At 45.9% G+C, this 14,585-nt stretch overlaps 1 protein-coding gene across 2 annotated transcripts in view; it reads left to right on the top strand.

Annotated features, from left to right (window-relative positions):
- LOC139765812 (uncharacterized) overlaps positions 1–14,585 on the top strand; it is a 794,527-nt gene that overhangs the window by 268,501 nt on the left and 511,441 nt on the right. For both annotated transcript variants that reach the window (XM_071693606.1, XM_071693607.1), the window contains exon 4: positions 6,459–6,501. In XM_071693606.1, the coding sequence (XP_071549707.1) occupies positions 6,459–6,501 (43 nt within the window). The remainder of the gene's footprint in view (positions 1–6,458; positions 6,502–14,585) is intronic.

Below are 14,585 nucleotides of genomic sequence, written 5' to 3'. Positions count from 1 at the left end.
GGAACCACTATTCCTTCAAACATCCCCATTTTTGCTTTCCGAGATAATGTTCTAGTCTTCCACACATTCTTCAACGCTCCCAGAACTTTCGCCCCCTCCCCCACCCTGCGACTCACTTCCGCTTCCATGGTTCCATCCGCTGTTAAATCCACTCTCAGATATCTAAAACACTTCACTTCCTCCAGTTTTTCTCCATTCAAACTTACCTCCCAGTTGACTTGTCCCTCAACCTTACTGTACCTAATAACCTTGCTCTTATTCACATTTACTCTCAGATTTCTTCTTTCACACACTTTACCAAACTGTTACCAGCTTCTGCAGCTTCTCACCCGAATCAGCCACCAGCGGTGTATCATCAGCGAACAACAACTGACTCACTTCCCAAGCCTTCTCATCCACAACAGACTGCATACTTGTCCCCTTCTCCAAAACTCTTGCATTTACCTCCCTAACAACCTCTTCCATAAACAAATTAAACAACCATCGAGACATCACACACCCCTGCCGCAAACCGACATTCCCTGGGAACCAATCACTTTCCTCTCTTCCTACTCGTACATATGCATTACATCCTCGATAAAACCTTTTCACTGCTTCTATCAACCTGCCTCCCACACCACATACACTGCTTCTATCAACTTGCCTCCCACACCATATACACTGCTTCTATCAACTTGCCTCCCACACCATATACTCTTAATACCTTCCACTGAGCATATCTGTCAACTCTATCATATGACTTCTCCAGGTCCATAAATCCCACATACAAATCCATTTGTTTCTCTAAGTATTTCTCACAAACATTCTTCAGAGCAAACACCTGATCCACACATCCTCTACTACTTCTGAAACCACCCTGCTCTTCCGTAATCTGATGCTCTGTACATGCCTTCGCCCGCTCAATCAATACCCTCCCATACAATTTACCAGGAATACTCAACAAACTTATACCTCTGTAATTTGAGCACTCACCTTTGTCCCCTTTGCCTTTGTACAATGGCACTATGCCTGCATTCCGTCAATCCTCAGGCACTTCACCATGAACCATAAATACATTGAATATCCTCACCAACCAGTCAACAACACAGTCACCCCCTTTTTTGATAGGTTCCACTGCAGTACCATCCAAACCCGCCGCCTGCCGGCTTTCATCTTCCGCAAAGCTTTCACTACCTTTCCTCTGTTTACCAACTCTCATTTGCCCTCTTTTTCACCTCTTGCACCTTTCTCTTGACCTCCTGTCTCTTTCTTTTATACATCTCCCAGTCATTTGCACTACTTCTCTACAAAAAAATCGACCAAATGCCTCTCTCTTCTTTGTCACTAGTAGTCTTTCTTCTTCATCCGACCACTCGCTACCTTTTCTGATCTGCCCACCTCCCACTTTTCTCATGCCACAAGCATCTTTTGCGCAAGCCGTCACTGCTTCCCTTTATACATCCCATTCCTCCCCCACTCCCCTTACGTCCTTTGCTCTCACCTTTTTCCATTCTGCACTCAGTCTCTCCTGGTACTTCCTCACTCAAGTCTCCTTCCCAAGCACTTACCCTCGCCTCTTTCTTCATCCCAGCATTCTCTCTTCTTTTCTGAAAACATTTGCAAATCTTCAGCTTCGCCTCTACAAGTTGATGATCAGACATCCCTCTAGTTACATATATATATATATATATATATATATATATGTATATATATATATATATATATATATATATATATATATATATATATATATATATATATATATATATGTGTGTGTGTGTGTGTGTGTGTATGTGTATGTGCGTTTATGTATATGTGGATGGATCGTTCTTCGTCTGTTTCCTGGCGCTTCCTCGCTGATGCAGGAAACTGCGATCAGTATATGATGATAATAATTATGGTAATAATGATAATAACAAACGTAGATGGTGACGGTTGGCAACGCGTTGAATGTTGCCATATTTCGGTCACCAATATTTGGTAAATCTGGCTGATGGAACAAAAAGTGGGCGAATGACTCCAAGTTAATTACAGTACGATGTCCAGCCAATACAGTGTGTTCCATTCGGGGATTTGTTGGCGAATATGTCACAGTATCTTGCAGTCAGCTCCAGCAGTGACTTCACACTGCGCTCGGTGTGTACTGGTACGAGCTGTGCTGGACCACTGCGTCACGTTATTACTGTTGGCAACACGAGGCTGGGCTGTTATGAAGTCTGTTTCTTTCCTTACGCCTCTAAACTTTAGGAACTTCTTGCTTAGGAAGTTCGTGCTTACTCAAGTGTTACTTCTTCTCTTACGCCTTCAAACTTTAGGAAGTTCTTACTCAAGTGTTACTTCTTCCCTTACGCCTCTAAACTTTAGGAATTTCTTGCTTACTCAAGTGTGACTTCTTCCCTTACGCCTCTAAACTTTGGAGCTCTTTACATACTCATATGTTCCTCATCAGCTACAACCTGACCCATCTTGTAAGACAGGTTTTTCCATTTCTTCCTATACACTTAGACTGCCTTTCCTCTTGTTTCCTTACTTCTTCTCTCTCTCTCTTTTATGTTTTCGTACTTCATCTAAGGTCTGGCCTCGATGTGGACTTCTGTTCGTGACTGGAGCCTTATACAGCAGAGAGCGAACTTCCCCAATTATCTTCACATATAAAGGGGTAAGTAAACTGATGTATGAATATCTTGCGGCTAAATTGCCGTCAGGGCCGTGGTAAAGAATTCACAAGAGAACTCAGAAGGCCGACATTTGTAAGTGCATGCAACATGGCTGCCTGCCTATACCATACATTGTGCCAAAACCCATCCAGGTCATTCAGAAGATATAGTAGTTATCGACTGTGTAAAGATAGTATTAATGTAGCTCTGTACCAAGTCTCGGTAACATTGGCTGATACTGTATAAAAAAATGGAATATATGTTTTGAGCTTCGACCCCTAAAGAAAGCTTAACACAGATAACGAGATAGCGCAAAGAAAAGACTAAGAAAAGGCTGCATTCACACACATCCATTCTCTAGCTGTCATGTCCAATGCGCCGAAACCACAGCTTCCTATCCACATCCAGGCCTCACGGACTTTTCCATGGTTTACCTGTATGTTTTACACGCCCTGGCTCAGTCCATTGACATCGCGTCGACCCCAATATACCACATCGTTCCAATTCACTCTACCTCGTGTACGCCTCTCACCCTCCTGTATTTTCAGGTCCCGATGACTCGCAATCCTTTTTCACCCCATCCTTCCGCTTCCCATTTGGCCTCTCTCTCTCTCTCTCTCTCTCTCTCTCTCTCTCTCTCTCTCTCTCTCTCTCTCTCTCTCAGTATATATATATATATATATATATATATATATATAAAACAGACAGTTGTCACTGAGTGTGACCTGGAGGAGCGCGTCGTGGCCCCGGTGGGGGCGGGACGTGGAGGGGGCGGGCTCTGGCTCTGCCCTTGGCTGGCCAGGCCACTCGCCTCTCTGCTGGGCTAATGGCCTAAAACCATCATTGGCCACACGCTCCGCTAACTTGAATAATGAAGTTTCAGGATCGAGGATTCCCGGGTCTCTTAACACGAGTGGATTTTATTAGCAAGAGGGATTTCATAATCATAGGACTGAGTAATTTTAATTCGATAGGAAGGATGAAAAGGACGGGAGGGAGTTAACTTACCTTTTTTTTCGAGACTGGGTTTTGTAGCCCACGTCTTCGTTTTTCTTGATTATGATTGGTAACAAGTTTGGTCCAATCGGAAAGTTTACTGGAGGTGATTGGACGTTGAGATGCGTAATGTATATGTTTCGGAGTAGCATTGGACAGGCTAACCAGATTTTTTTTTTTTTTGTTAATTACCAGAGATAATGGTTTGTCCACATCGTCCGCCATTTGCAGCTTGTCATGAGGCCCTTCAGCAGGGTCCACAGTGCCCAGTGATGGATGATTTCCAGACTAGTTTGACGGAATTTCCCCACGAAAATGCACCGTGATTGACAGTAATTCATGAACTTCATAGACGTCACATAGAGGACCTGTACGTCAAGAACTTCACAGACGTCACCCTGGGGACATATACGTCATTAACTTCAAAGACGTCACCCCGGGGACATGTACGTCATGAACTTCAAACTTCACTCAGAGGACATGTGCGGCATGAACTTCATAGACGTCACCCTGGGGACATGTACGTCATGAACTTCAAAGACGTTACCCCCGGGACATGTACGTCATGAACTTCAGACTTCACTCAGAGGACATGTGCGGCATGAACTTCACAGACGTCACCCTGGAGACATGTACGTCATAAACTTCACTGACCTTACTCAGAGGACAAGTACGTCATAAACTTCACAGATGTCACCCAGAGCCTCGCAGATACCTCACCATATGCCTTGGATACAGTGAAACTTCTTTTAACCCAGTTAATGAAATTGTCACGTGAGGAACGCGATCGGAGTCCCATCCACTCCTATCACTCTACCACACTCCTCCTTCCACAAGGTTTTCACCACATCCGCTCTTTTCACCCTACCGCTCGCCATGACTCCCTCGCTCAGCATACCTTCTCGTACCAGACATCTCCCTCCCCCTTCCTCCACCCTACCATCTAACGCATTCAGCAGTCCTTCAAAAACAATCACTCCATCTATTTCGCGTCTCTTCTTTTCCCTTTATCACGCCTCCCCCAGCACCACCACCACGACCACCACCACCACCACCACCACCATCATTAGCTAACCCTCACTGACGCTTCAATTTGTTCTCCTGTTTTCCCCTCACACAGTTCAAAACATTTTCTTTGTTCTCCCAGACGTCTGCCGCTACTCTCTGCACCTACCTACCTCCTATTTGCTATATCGTGATAGAATGATAACAACAGAGAGATGGGAAGATACGGCGATACAGACAGGTAAACTGTGTGATCTAGCCGCCCGTTTCCTCGTACTGTATTATCATGCCTACCTGACAACACGCGAGCCCCATGCTGACTACGTCTTGTATTAAGTTCTCGTCGTGAAATGATTTTTCTTTACCACGAGCACACCGCTGGAAGCAGCTCAGCCTGGGAGAAATACTGAGGAGCGAGTTTGAAACGGCAAGACAGGTAGTGCTGACGTCATGGTTTATTTTTTCCCTGTGCGTTCGTGGACTCTGGAGGATCCAGGGTGGATCCATGGCCCAAGTGTCTCGCTGTGCATTGTCTCACGAACATATGGCCGAACACGGTAGCGCAGTCACAGGCGAATGTAGCATTGTGTCTGCGTAAATAGATAGATAGATAGATGGATAGATAAGATCTTACCATCATATTAACGCCCACGCTCTCCCTCCCTCTCTTCCTCCCTCACCCAAGACTTCCTTCCTGGCCAGACCCGTCACCACTCCTCCTCCATCACTATCAGACACGCGAGGATTTTCCACCAGGCCGCCGCTGCTGCTCACCTGCTGACCTAATGAAGACATAACGACCAAACTCCTCGCATAATTTATCATCACTATTTGTCTTGCTCCCTGTACACCCGTCCCTCGCATTGCTGCACCCCCAATCCTTCTTCATGCGCATCGCTCTCTTATCTACACTATCTGTTTGGTGACCATCTTCCCTATTCCCTCTCGTGCCTTATCTTATCTAAACTGTCGTCTTTGACTTAACTGCTTAAACTATTGTGTTTGTCTGACTTATCTTGCTTAGACTATCGTCTTTTTCTGACTCATCCCACCTAACCTATCGCCTTTGTAGGACATGCCTAACCTAAACTATCGTCTTTTTAGACTTAATTATCTAACCTATCGTGTTTGTCTTACTTATCCTACCTAAACTATCGTGTTTGTCTTACTTATCTTACCTAAACTATCGTGTTTGTCTTACTTATCCTACCTAAACTATCGTGTTTGTCTGACTTATCCTACCTAAACTATCGTGTTTGTCTGACTTATCCTACCTAAACTATCGTGTTTGTCTTACTTATCCTACCTAGACTATCGTGTTTGTCTTACTTATCTTACCTAAACTATCGTGTTTGTCTTACTTATCATACCTTAACTACCGTCTTTGACTTGTCCTGCCTGACGTGTGATTGGTCAGGGAGTCATTCTCTCTCTCTCTCTCTCTCTCTCTCTCCACATGAGCGAAAGGGTCTATACTTCGTGAAGACACTGATGCCTTTCACACATTCACGTATCGTTATCTTTCCCCCTGATGTCGCCTGACTTATCTATCTTTGATACTCATCTTTGTTTTATCTATTTCCTCTCGTGTTTTCTCAAGTTAAGCCGCCAAGGAATTGTGCTGTTCGTTGTTCTTTTTGCATTAATTGTTTCGTATTGTCTCCTGTTAAATTTCCTAAAGACAATTTTACCCATATTTTTGTCTAATCAGCTTTAGGTATCGAAGTTACTTTATCTAATAATTTAATTGCATATTATTATCTTTAGCATTGCACAATTAGGAATATCTTTTTAACATCTGTGTATTCTATCTTCCTCCAGGAACCCAGCTGCTTTACCCACGACGTCCACATCAATATTCAAGGTAAGTGGCACGATATATATATATATATATATATATATATATATATATATATATATATATCATCCCTAAGGATAGTGGAGAAAGAATACTTCTCACGTATTCATTGCGTGTCGTAGAAGACGACTAAAAAGGGGAGGGGGCGGAGGGGCTGGAAATACTCCCCTCCCGTTTTTTCTCGTAATTTTCCAAAAGAAGGAACAGAGAAGGGGGTCAAGTGAGGATATTCCCTCTAGGGCTCAGTCCACTGTTCTTAACGTTACCCCGCTAACGTGGAAAATGGCGAATATGCGTAAGTATATATATATATATATATATAGATATATATATATGTATAAATATATATATATATATATATATATATATATATATATATATATATATATATATATATATATATAAATATATATATATGTATAAATATATATATATATATATATATATATATATATATATATATATATATATATATATATATATATATATATATATATATATATAATTAAATCATCAGGCGAGCGAGGTAGGAGGAGATGGGAGCTCGTGTCTGTAATGTTAATCATTGTTGGTCGGCCGGCGGGACCTTACACTAGCATGTGACCGAACTTCCAGCAAGTACCACTGGAGCGAAATACCACTGAGACAGTGATACCACTAGGACGAAATGATGTCGGAACACAAATACAGCTGCGATAAAATTTCCACTGAATACGCACACCACTGGGACAGTATACCACAGGAAACAACTGAATACGCCACTGGAACACAGAACCACTCAAACACCACTGGAACACAAGACCATTCACACAAACACGACCGGAACACAAGACAACACTCATAAACACCACTGGAACACAAGAAACCACTCAGACAAACACCACTGGGACGGACGACCACTCGCAGTAGATCGGACACCCCACTCATGTCATGTGTTACCGCTGGGCTACACGTGTATACCCCACACTGAGGGTAGGGAGAGAGTCATCATTAAGGACAGTCCTGAGGTCGTCATCAGGGGTCGTACCGTGTCCAGGTCTCGGGTTAACCATGAGCGTCAGTTGCGTTGTCGCGAAACGCACCCGAAATGTCTACGTTGGGATGGTGGATTTAGACCACGATGAGGTGCGTGGGGGGGCGCACTCTGGGTGAGGCTGAGGACGTGGATGGTGCGTGAGGGACACACTGTGGGTGAGGCGTGAGGCTGGGGACGTGGATGGTGCGTGAGGGACACACTGTGGGTGAGGCGTGAGGCTGGGGACGTGGATGGTGCGTGAGGGACACACTGTGGGTGAGGCGTGAGGCTGAGGACGTGGATGGTGCGTGAGGGACACACTGTGGGTGAGGCGTGAGGCTGAGGACGTGGATGGTGCGTGAGGGACACACTGTGGGTGAGGCGTGAGGCTGGGGAAGTGGATGGTGCGTGAGGGACACACTGTGGGTGAGGCGTGAGGCTGGGGACGTGGATGGTACGTGAGGAACACACACTGGGTGAGGCAAGAGTCTGGGGAGATGGATGGGTGCGTGAGGAACACACACTGGGTGAGGCAAGAGTCTGGGGAGATGTATGGGTGCGTGAGGAACACACTCTGGGTGAGGCAAGAGTCTGGGGAGATGGATGGGTGCGTGAGGAACACACTCTGGGTGAGGCAAGAGTCTGGGGAGATGGATGGGTGCGTGAGGAACACACTCTGGGTGAGGCAAGAGTCTGGGGAGATGGATGGGTGCGTGAGGAACACACACTGGGTGAGGCAAGAGTCTGGGGAGATGGATGGGTGCGTGAGGAACACACACTGGGTGAGGCAAGAGTCTGGGGAGATGGATGGGTGCGTGAGGAACACACACTGGGTGAAGCAAGAGTCTGGGGAGATGGATGGGTGCGTGAGGAACACACACTGGGTGAGGCAAGAGTCTGGGGAGATGGATGGGTGCGTGAGGAACACACACTGGGTGAGGCAAGAGTCTGGGGAGATGGATGGGACGTCATCTCGGGACGGAGGGTGGAGACCGGTCCACAATGGCTGTATTTCAGTGTCTCGTGCGGTTATAAAAAACGTTTACAATTAGCGCCATAAATTCTCGTGTGTCTTTAGCCTCAGGGGTACGTCTTCCACCCTCCTGCTCCCGGGCCCAGAGTGGAGCGGTGGTGCCTCCTCCCACAGTGTGTGACTGTCAGGGTTGTGCGCGCGACGGGGGTTTTGTGAGCTATGGGGTTGTGATGGTTGTGTGGAGGGCGCGGCTTTGTTGGCTGTGAAGTTGTGTGGATGATGGAGTTATATCGATGATTGGGTAATACGGTTGATGGGGTTATGTGGATGACAGAGCTGTGTGGGTGATGGGGTTATGTCAGTGACGGAGTTGTGTGGATGATTGGTTGAGCGGATGACAGTGTTGTGTGGATGAGGGGAATTATGCGAATGTCGGGGTTGTATGGATGATGGGTTGTGTGGGTGATCGGAATTATAATGGATGACAGGGGGTTTGTGTGTGGTTATTAGCGGGGTTTTGTGTGGCTGATGCCTGGCTGGTTGGCTGCTTTGTGGCTTTCGGAAGAGAGAGAGAGAGAGAGAGAGAGAGAGAGAGAGAGAGAGAGAGAGAGAGAGAGAGAGAGAGAGAGAGAGAGAGAGAGGCATACATAAGAAATATCAACATGCAGATCATACCATTTCCATTCGTACCCAGTAGGGGAGGAGGTGATTTTTTTTTTTTGGACGCACGACCCACGCTCGCGTGACCTGCTGGACGACCTGGTCGTTCTTCTCAATGACGCTGGGGCCTGGATGGGACGACTTGAGAGTCGTCATGACTCGACCTAAGCCACAGGTGGTGACGACCCCTGGCTGATAAGGACGACCGACCCTGAGGTGACTCTGGACTGACAGGTACGACCCCGCGAGGACGACGACCCAGCGTGTTCCTCGCTGATGACGACCTGATCATATCCTGGAGTAGTGTGGATGTCGTAGTTGACGACTTGACATGAAGGAGGACGACCTGCTGGGACCCAGTGAGGGGGGCCTTGTTGAGTACGACCTGCTTTGCCTAGATCGTGTTTCCTTGTACCACAGACCACAGTGCCCGGACCTGGCATGTGCTGTGGGCACACGACACAATGTGACCTCCAAGGACATGGAGTAGATTTAGTAGAGTGTAGACTACTGGTAGATAAGGGGCGTAAGTATCTCTAATGTGTTGTGTGCTTAATACCATTGTATCTGTTCTAATATAATCATCCGTGTGTGTGTGTGTGTGTGTGTGTGTGTGCCATAGATTGGTGACACGTATCTATTCTGTTGATTGAGAGATATAGAGAAATATTGACTTCAGCCGTGGCACATTTGGGTACTTTCAGTTGGAGATGGTGAAGCGCAACACTGTGTTCGGCGGGTCAGGAACATTCATGGATGTTGGCAAAGGAACATCTAGGTTGAGAAGCCACGGTCGGGAGAAACAGGGTAGTGTTGGTGTGGTGTGGCTGACTGGTGTTGGGCTGGAGCTGGTGGAGTGTTCAGGGAGTTCGCCTGCCACTCCTTCAGGCAGTACTTGGCTGGTGAGGAGAGAGAGAGAGAGAGAGAGAGAGAGAGAGAGAGAGAGAGAGAGAGAGAGAGAGAGAGAGAGAGAGAGAGAGAGAGGTGAGTATGAGAACAAGGCAGAGGAAATGAGGGTGGCGGACGGTTTAAGGAGGCAGATGAGACAGGAATATCGGGCCATCCCGCCCCTTCCTCAGCAGGACTGTGTGGCCTCCCTCTTAGACCGACTATAACCAGCAACAGCTGCAGGCGAACGAGCAGGGCGCTGCTGTAGCGTGGCCTTGCGCCCTACGCTGTGTGGTAGATAAATGACCTCCACTCAAGCATGCCAAAAAGTCGGCGTCCCACCCAGAAATTCTACGTCTAAACACTTGATACGAAACTCGGCTCGATCGAACACGGTCTCGGGTTCGTCTGTACGTATTCGTCGTGTCTTGATGTAGGGACGCGTCGCACTCCTCCTGACGCTGTAGTGCTGTAGAGTCTGCCTCGGCGTCAGATATAATATCGATTCTAACACCAACACACAGACTCGTAGTCTGACCCAATACTGCTATGCCGAGGTATACACTGTGTACAATACAGTGTACACAGTGTATACCTCACACTGTACACAGTGTATACCTCGGCTTGGCAGTAACGGGTCGGACTTCGAGTCTGTGTTGGTGTTGGGATTCAAAATCTTCACGAACTGTTTACACCTGATGACGAGGGATTGTCTCCTTGATCCGTGTTGTGCAGCATGTAGAGAAGAATACATGTTAGATGAAATTATCTGAACTGCCAAATTGCGATTTCACCTTCGCAACTATCATCATGGACTAGTGTGATCATCATAATATATATATATATATATATATATATACGAAGAAAGTGCATATGAACGCGCACCTTCATAGAACATACAAACCTCCAACAGCCAGGATCGAACCCGGGACCCCTGTGCAACAGGCGGGAGCGCTGCTGCTAGGCTATGATCATATCCTTATGTGTGTATGCGAGTGGATGTGTCTTCCTTCGTCTGTTAGAACATGTATAGACCATATACATTGTCCAGGTACAGATCATGTTGGAGGTGTGTGCCTGTAACAAGCAGCAGTTTAACTAGCAGGGGTATGGTTAGAAATACATACAGGGTGTTCCACCCAAAAAAAAATGTACTCACTTTTTGACACTATAACTCGCTGATGTTCTTTTTTTTTTTTTACTTTTATTCAGATCCAAATGACCCTAAACAAAATTCTGCGAGTTATAGGGTGTCAAAAAGTGAGTAAATTATTTTTTTCTGGGACACCTTACACACATTCTCGATCTGTTAAGGAAATGAAATGTGTCCACGTGCCTCCAGCTCCTTTCGGATCTTTCTCGCTCATTGTTCGAGATGAATATTTATCACTGTGGACAACAGCTCCTCCTCGCCCTCAGACGTCAGGAATTTACCCTGAAGGAAAAAAAGATAAAAGAATAAAAATAACCAGTTTTCTCCAGCGAGTGAGACATAGAGCGTTACAGAATATTCTGGTACAACACTTCATGACCCATCCAGAGCGTCTCCTCTGAATGCGTATCATTCAATTGTTTCTGAATGCGTATCCTCCTTTTGTTCTTGAATGCGTACCCTTCTGTTGTTCTTGAATGCGTATCCTCCTGTTGTTCTTGAATGCGTATCCTCCTGTTGTTCTTGAATGCGTATCCTCCTGTTGTTCCTGCCATAACATCTGGAGTTACAGTTCTCTGCCTTACCCTTTAACCATGGCTCGCATCCACTGTTCTCCCTGGCAGACACAAGCCGTCGTTGTATTCAGTTAATATCCTCATTCAACATCATACGTGTAAGTGGAAGGGAATGTTCTATACTGAACACGTCTTGCGCCAGCTCGGCCGCGACCTCATGCATACAGTGAGTGTGGTGGTGTGTGTGGCAGACTTCCACCACTCCCGTCTGGGTTTTGTAGTCTCTCCTCCAGCACACGGTTCCTGACGTAGGGGCAATGTCACTCTCCTGTAAGGCAAGCAGGTCTGCCTTCATCTTAATATTTCACTCCTCTCAAGGAGCACGATATATATATATATATATATATATATATATATATATATATATATATATATATATATATATATATATATATATATATATACACACACACACACATATATGTATATGAGCCACAGGGTACCTAGTATGAATGGAAAAAGTGAATAGCTCATGGAGCCGTCCTGAAAAAGAACTGGTGATCGGGAATACCTGGCTAGAAAACATACATGAGTATAACGTGGGTGAGTGAGGTTGATGGTGATTGTCCAAACCGATAGTAATACTGAAGAGAGAACTTTGGATGTAAACGTGCTGAGAGAAGCATCTGGTGGGATGTCTGATCAGTTCTTGGTGGAGGCGAAAGTTTGTAGAGGGTTAGGAAGAGGGAATGATGCAGTGAGGGCAGTGAGAGTGAGTGAGCTTTGAAAACAGGCTTGTGTGAGGAGATACAAAGGGAGACACTGAACGAAAAATGGCAGGTTAGAATGTATGAAACAAGGGAGTTTTCTTTTCCAAAAACCTCTGGAAAATCTTGACCCTCGCCTCAGACATTCCACTACTACCTTCCCCTCTCAACTCGTTCACATCCAAGAATCTATTTTGCACGCCCATCAGTTTGTACATAATCTAATAATGCCCACTTACCATCTACTCTACCCACCCATTTGTGTATGTCTCTCTTTTTAAGCCAAGGAGGTATTCCCAATCACCATTCCTTTTCCAGTACACAACTATACAAACTTTTCATCATTCTTATTCACATCACTGAATACTTCAAGATTCCAAATTTTACCTTCATCTGCCACAGTACCTAATTGCAAATCCCCTGCAGGTATCCCTCTATAAGAACATTAAATAAACTCTGTGAAATATTCTTAAAAATCGAAGTACCATCATTTTCCATTGCATATATCGTCTATAGGACCTCATTTTATAGCGGTCAATCTACAGTATCTCTAAGTATATACAAAAGATATACAAGTAGCAGCTATATAGAAGATGCAGGTAAAACCACAACGAAACCGAAAATACTAAGTTTTGACAGTGTAATATACAAAAGCGCTTTTATCTATCTATGTATCTATGCATCTATCTGTCTATTTCGTGTGCATTTCGTGTGCGGTGGGGTAGCGACAGAATGGATGAAGGCAAGCAAGTATGAATATGCACATGTGTATATATGTATGTGCATATATATATATATATATATATATATATATATATATATATATATATATATATATATATATATATATATATGTTATGTATATGTATGTATATGTGCGTGTATGGGTGTTTATATGCGTTGTGTGTGTGTGTTTGTGTGTATGAGTAGATGGGCCATTCTTCGTCTGTTTCCCGGCGCTACTTCGCTGACGCGGGAACTGCGATTGAACATGATGATGATGATAATACATATGAATATATGTACATACGTAGTGCCTCGGTCCTGTCTGTCTGCGTTTGTTTTCATGAGCTTCAGGCATTTCTTGTACGTCAATATTGTCCAAGGTTCACTCGAAGATCCTTTCGTCCGCTCGCGTCTGCCTTACGTAGCCCGCGGTGCACGTCTCCTGCTGGGGGAGTAACCAGCCCATCAGCTCCGTGCGTGAGGGTAAATGTTTACTTCAGCAGTCCGGCGGCACGTACTGTTGTGTGAGGAGTTTACACTTCGGCAGCGACGTCTGGGGCTGGCAGGTGTGCAGGACACCGACTCCAGACGCGGTTGAGTGCGAGGCTTCCTCCTACGTCGCCGAGAAGGTGCGGGGAGCTGTGGATGGAACTGGTTCGACTGGGTGGTGGATGGGAGTGGTTCACTGGGGTAGTTTACGTGGTTCGACTGGAGGGTGTGGGACTGGTTCGATTGGGTGGTGGATGGAAGTGGTTCGATGAGGTGTTGGGACTGGTTCGAAGAGTGATGAAGCTGATTCAAGGAATGGTAGAACTGGTTCATGACGTATGTTTCATGATGTGGCTGAAATCGTTCATAAAGAGGGAGAACCAGGTTCGAAACTAAGCGACGGTGGGTTAAACTATGGGAAGAATAGTGGGAGATGCGGAGGAAGTGGTTCTTGAGGCAGCAGGAACCGGTTTACGAAGAGGCGGAACTGGTTCGCGAGGCGGTAGAACCGGTTCACGAGGCGGTAGAACCGGTTCATGACGCAGCTGAGCCAGCTCAAGATGCGACAGAAATGGTTCATGCTTCAGAGGAACTGGTTCACAAGGCCTCACCTTCTGTTCACGAGGGGGCAGAACCGGTTCATGAGACGATACAACCCAATTCTTGAGGCGGCAGAACCGTCTCACGAGCTGGTCCACCATGCGGTAGAAACGGTCCCCGTCTCAGTTAACGAGGTTTTAGAACCGGCTCATATGGGGTACATGAACCGGTTCGAGGGGTGGCGGCGGAAGCGGTTCCGTGGACGGCAGAACCAGTTCAGGAGGTTAGCAGTCGGCCAACAGCCTGGCACCAACTGCTGTAGCTCGTACGGTCGTTACGATCTAATGACCCACTTGATGGGAGT

Source organism: Panulirus ornatus, chromosome 56, assembly GCF_036320965.1.
Source record: "Panulirus ornatus isolate Po-2019 chromosome 56, ASM3632096v1, whole genome shotgun sequence".
NCBI lineage: Eukaryota > Metazoa > Arthropoda > Malacostraca > Decapoda > Palinuridae > Panulirus > Panulirus ornatus.
Note: the sequence above shows the minus strand (reverse complement) of the source record. Positions and strands in the feature narration are given on the sequence as shown.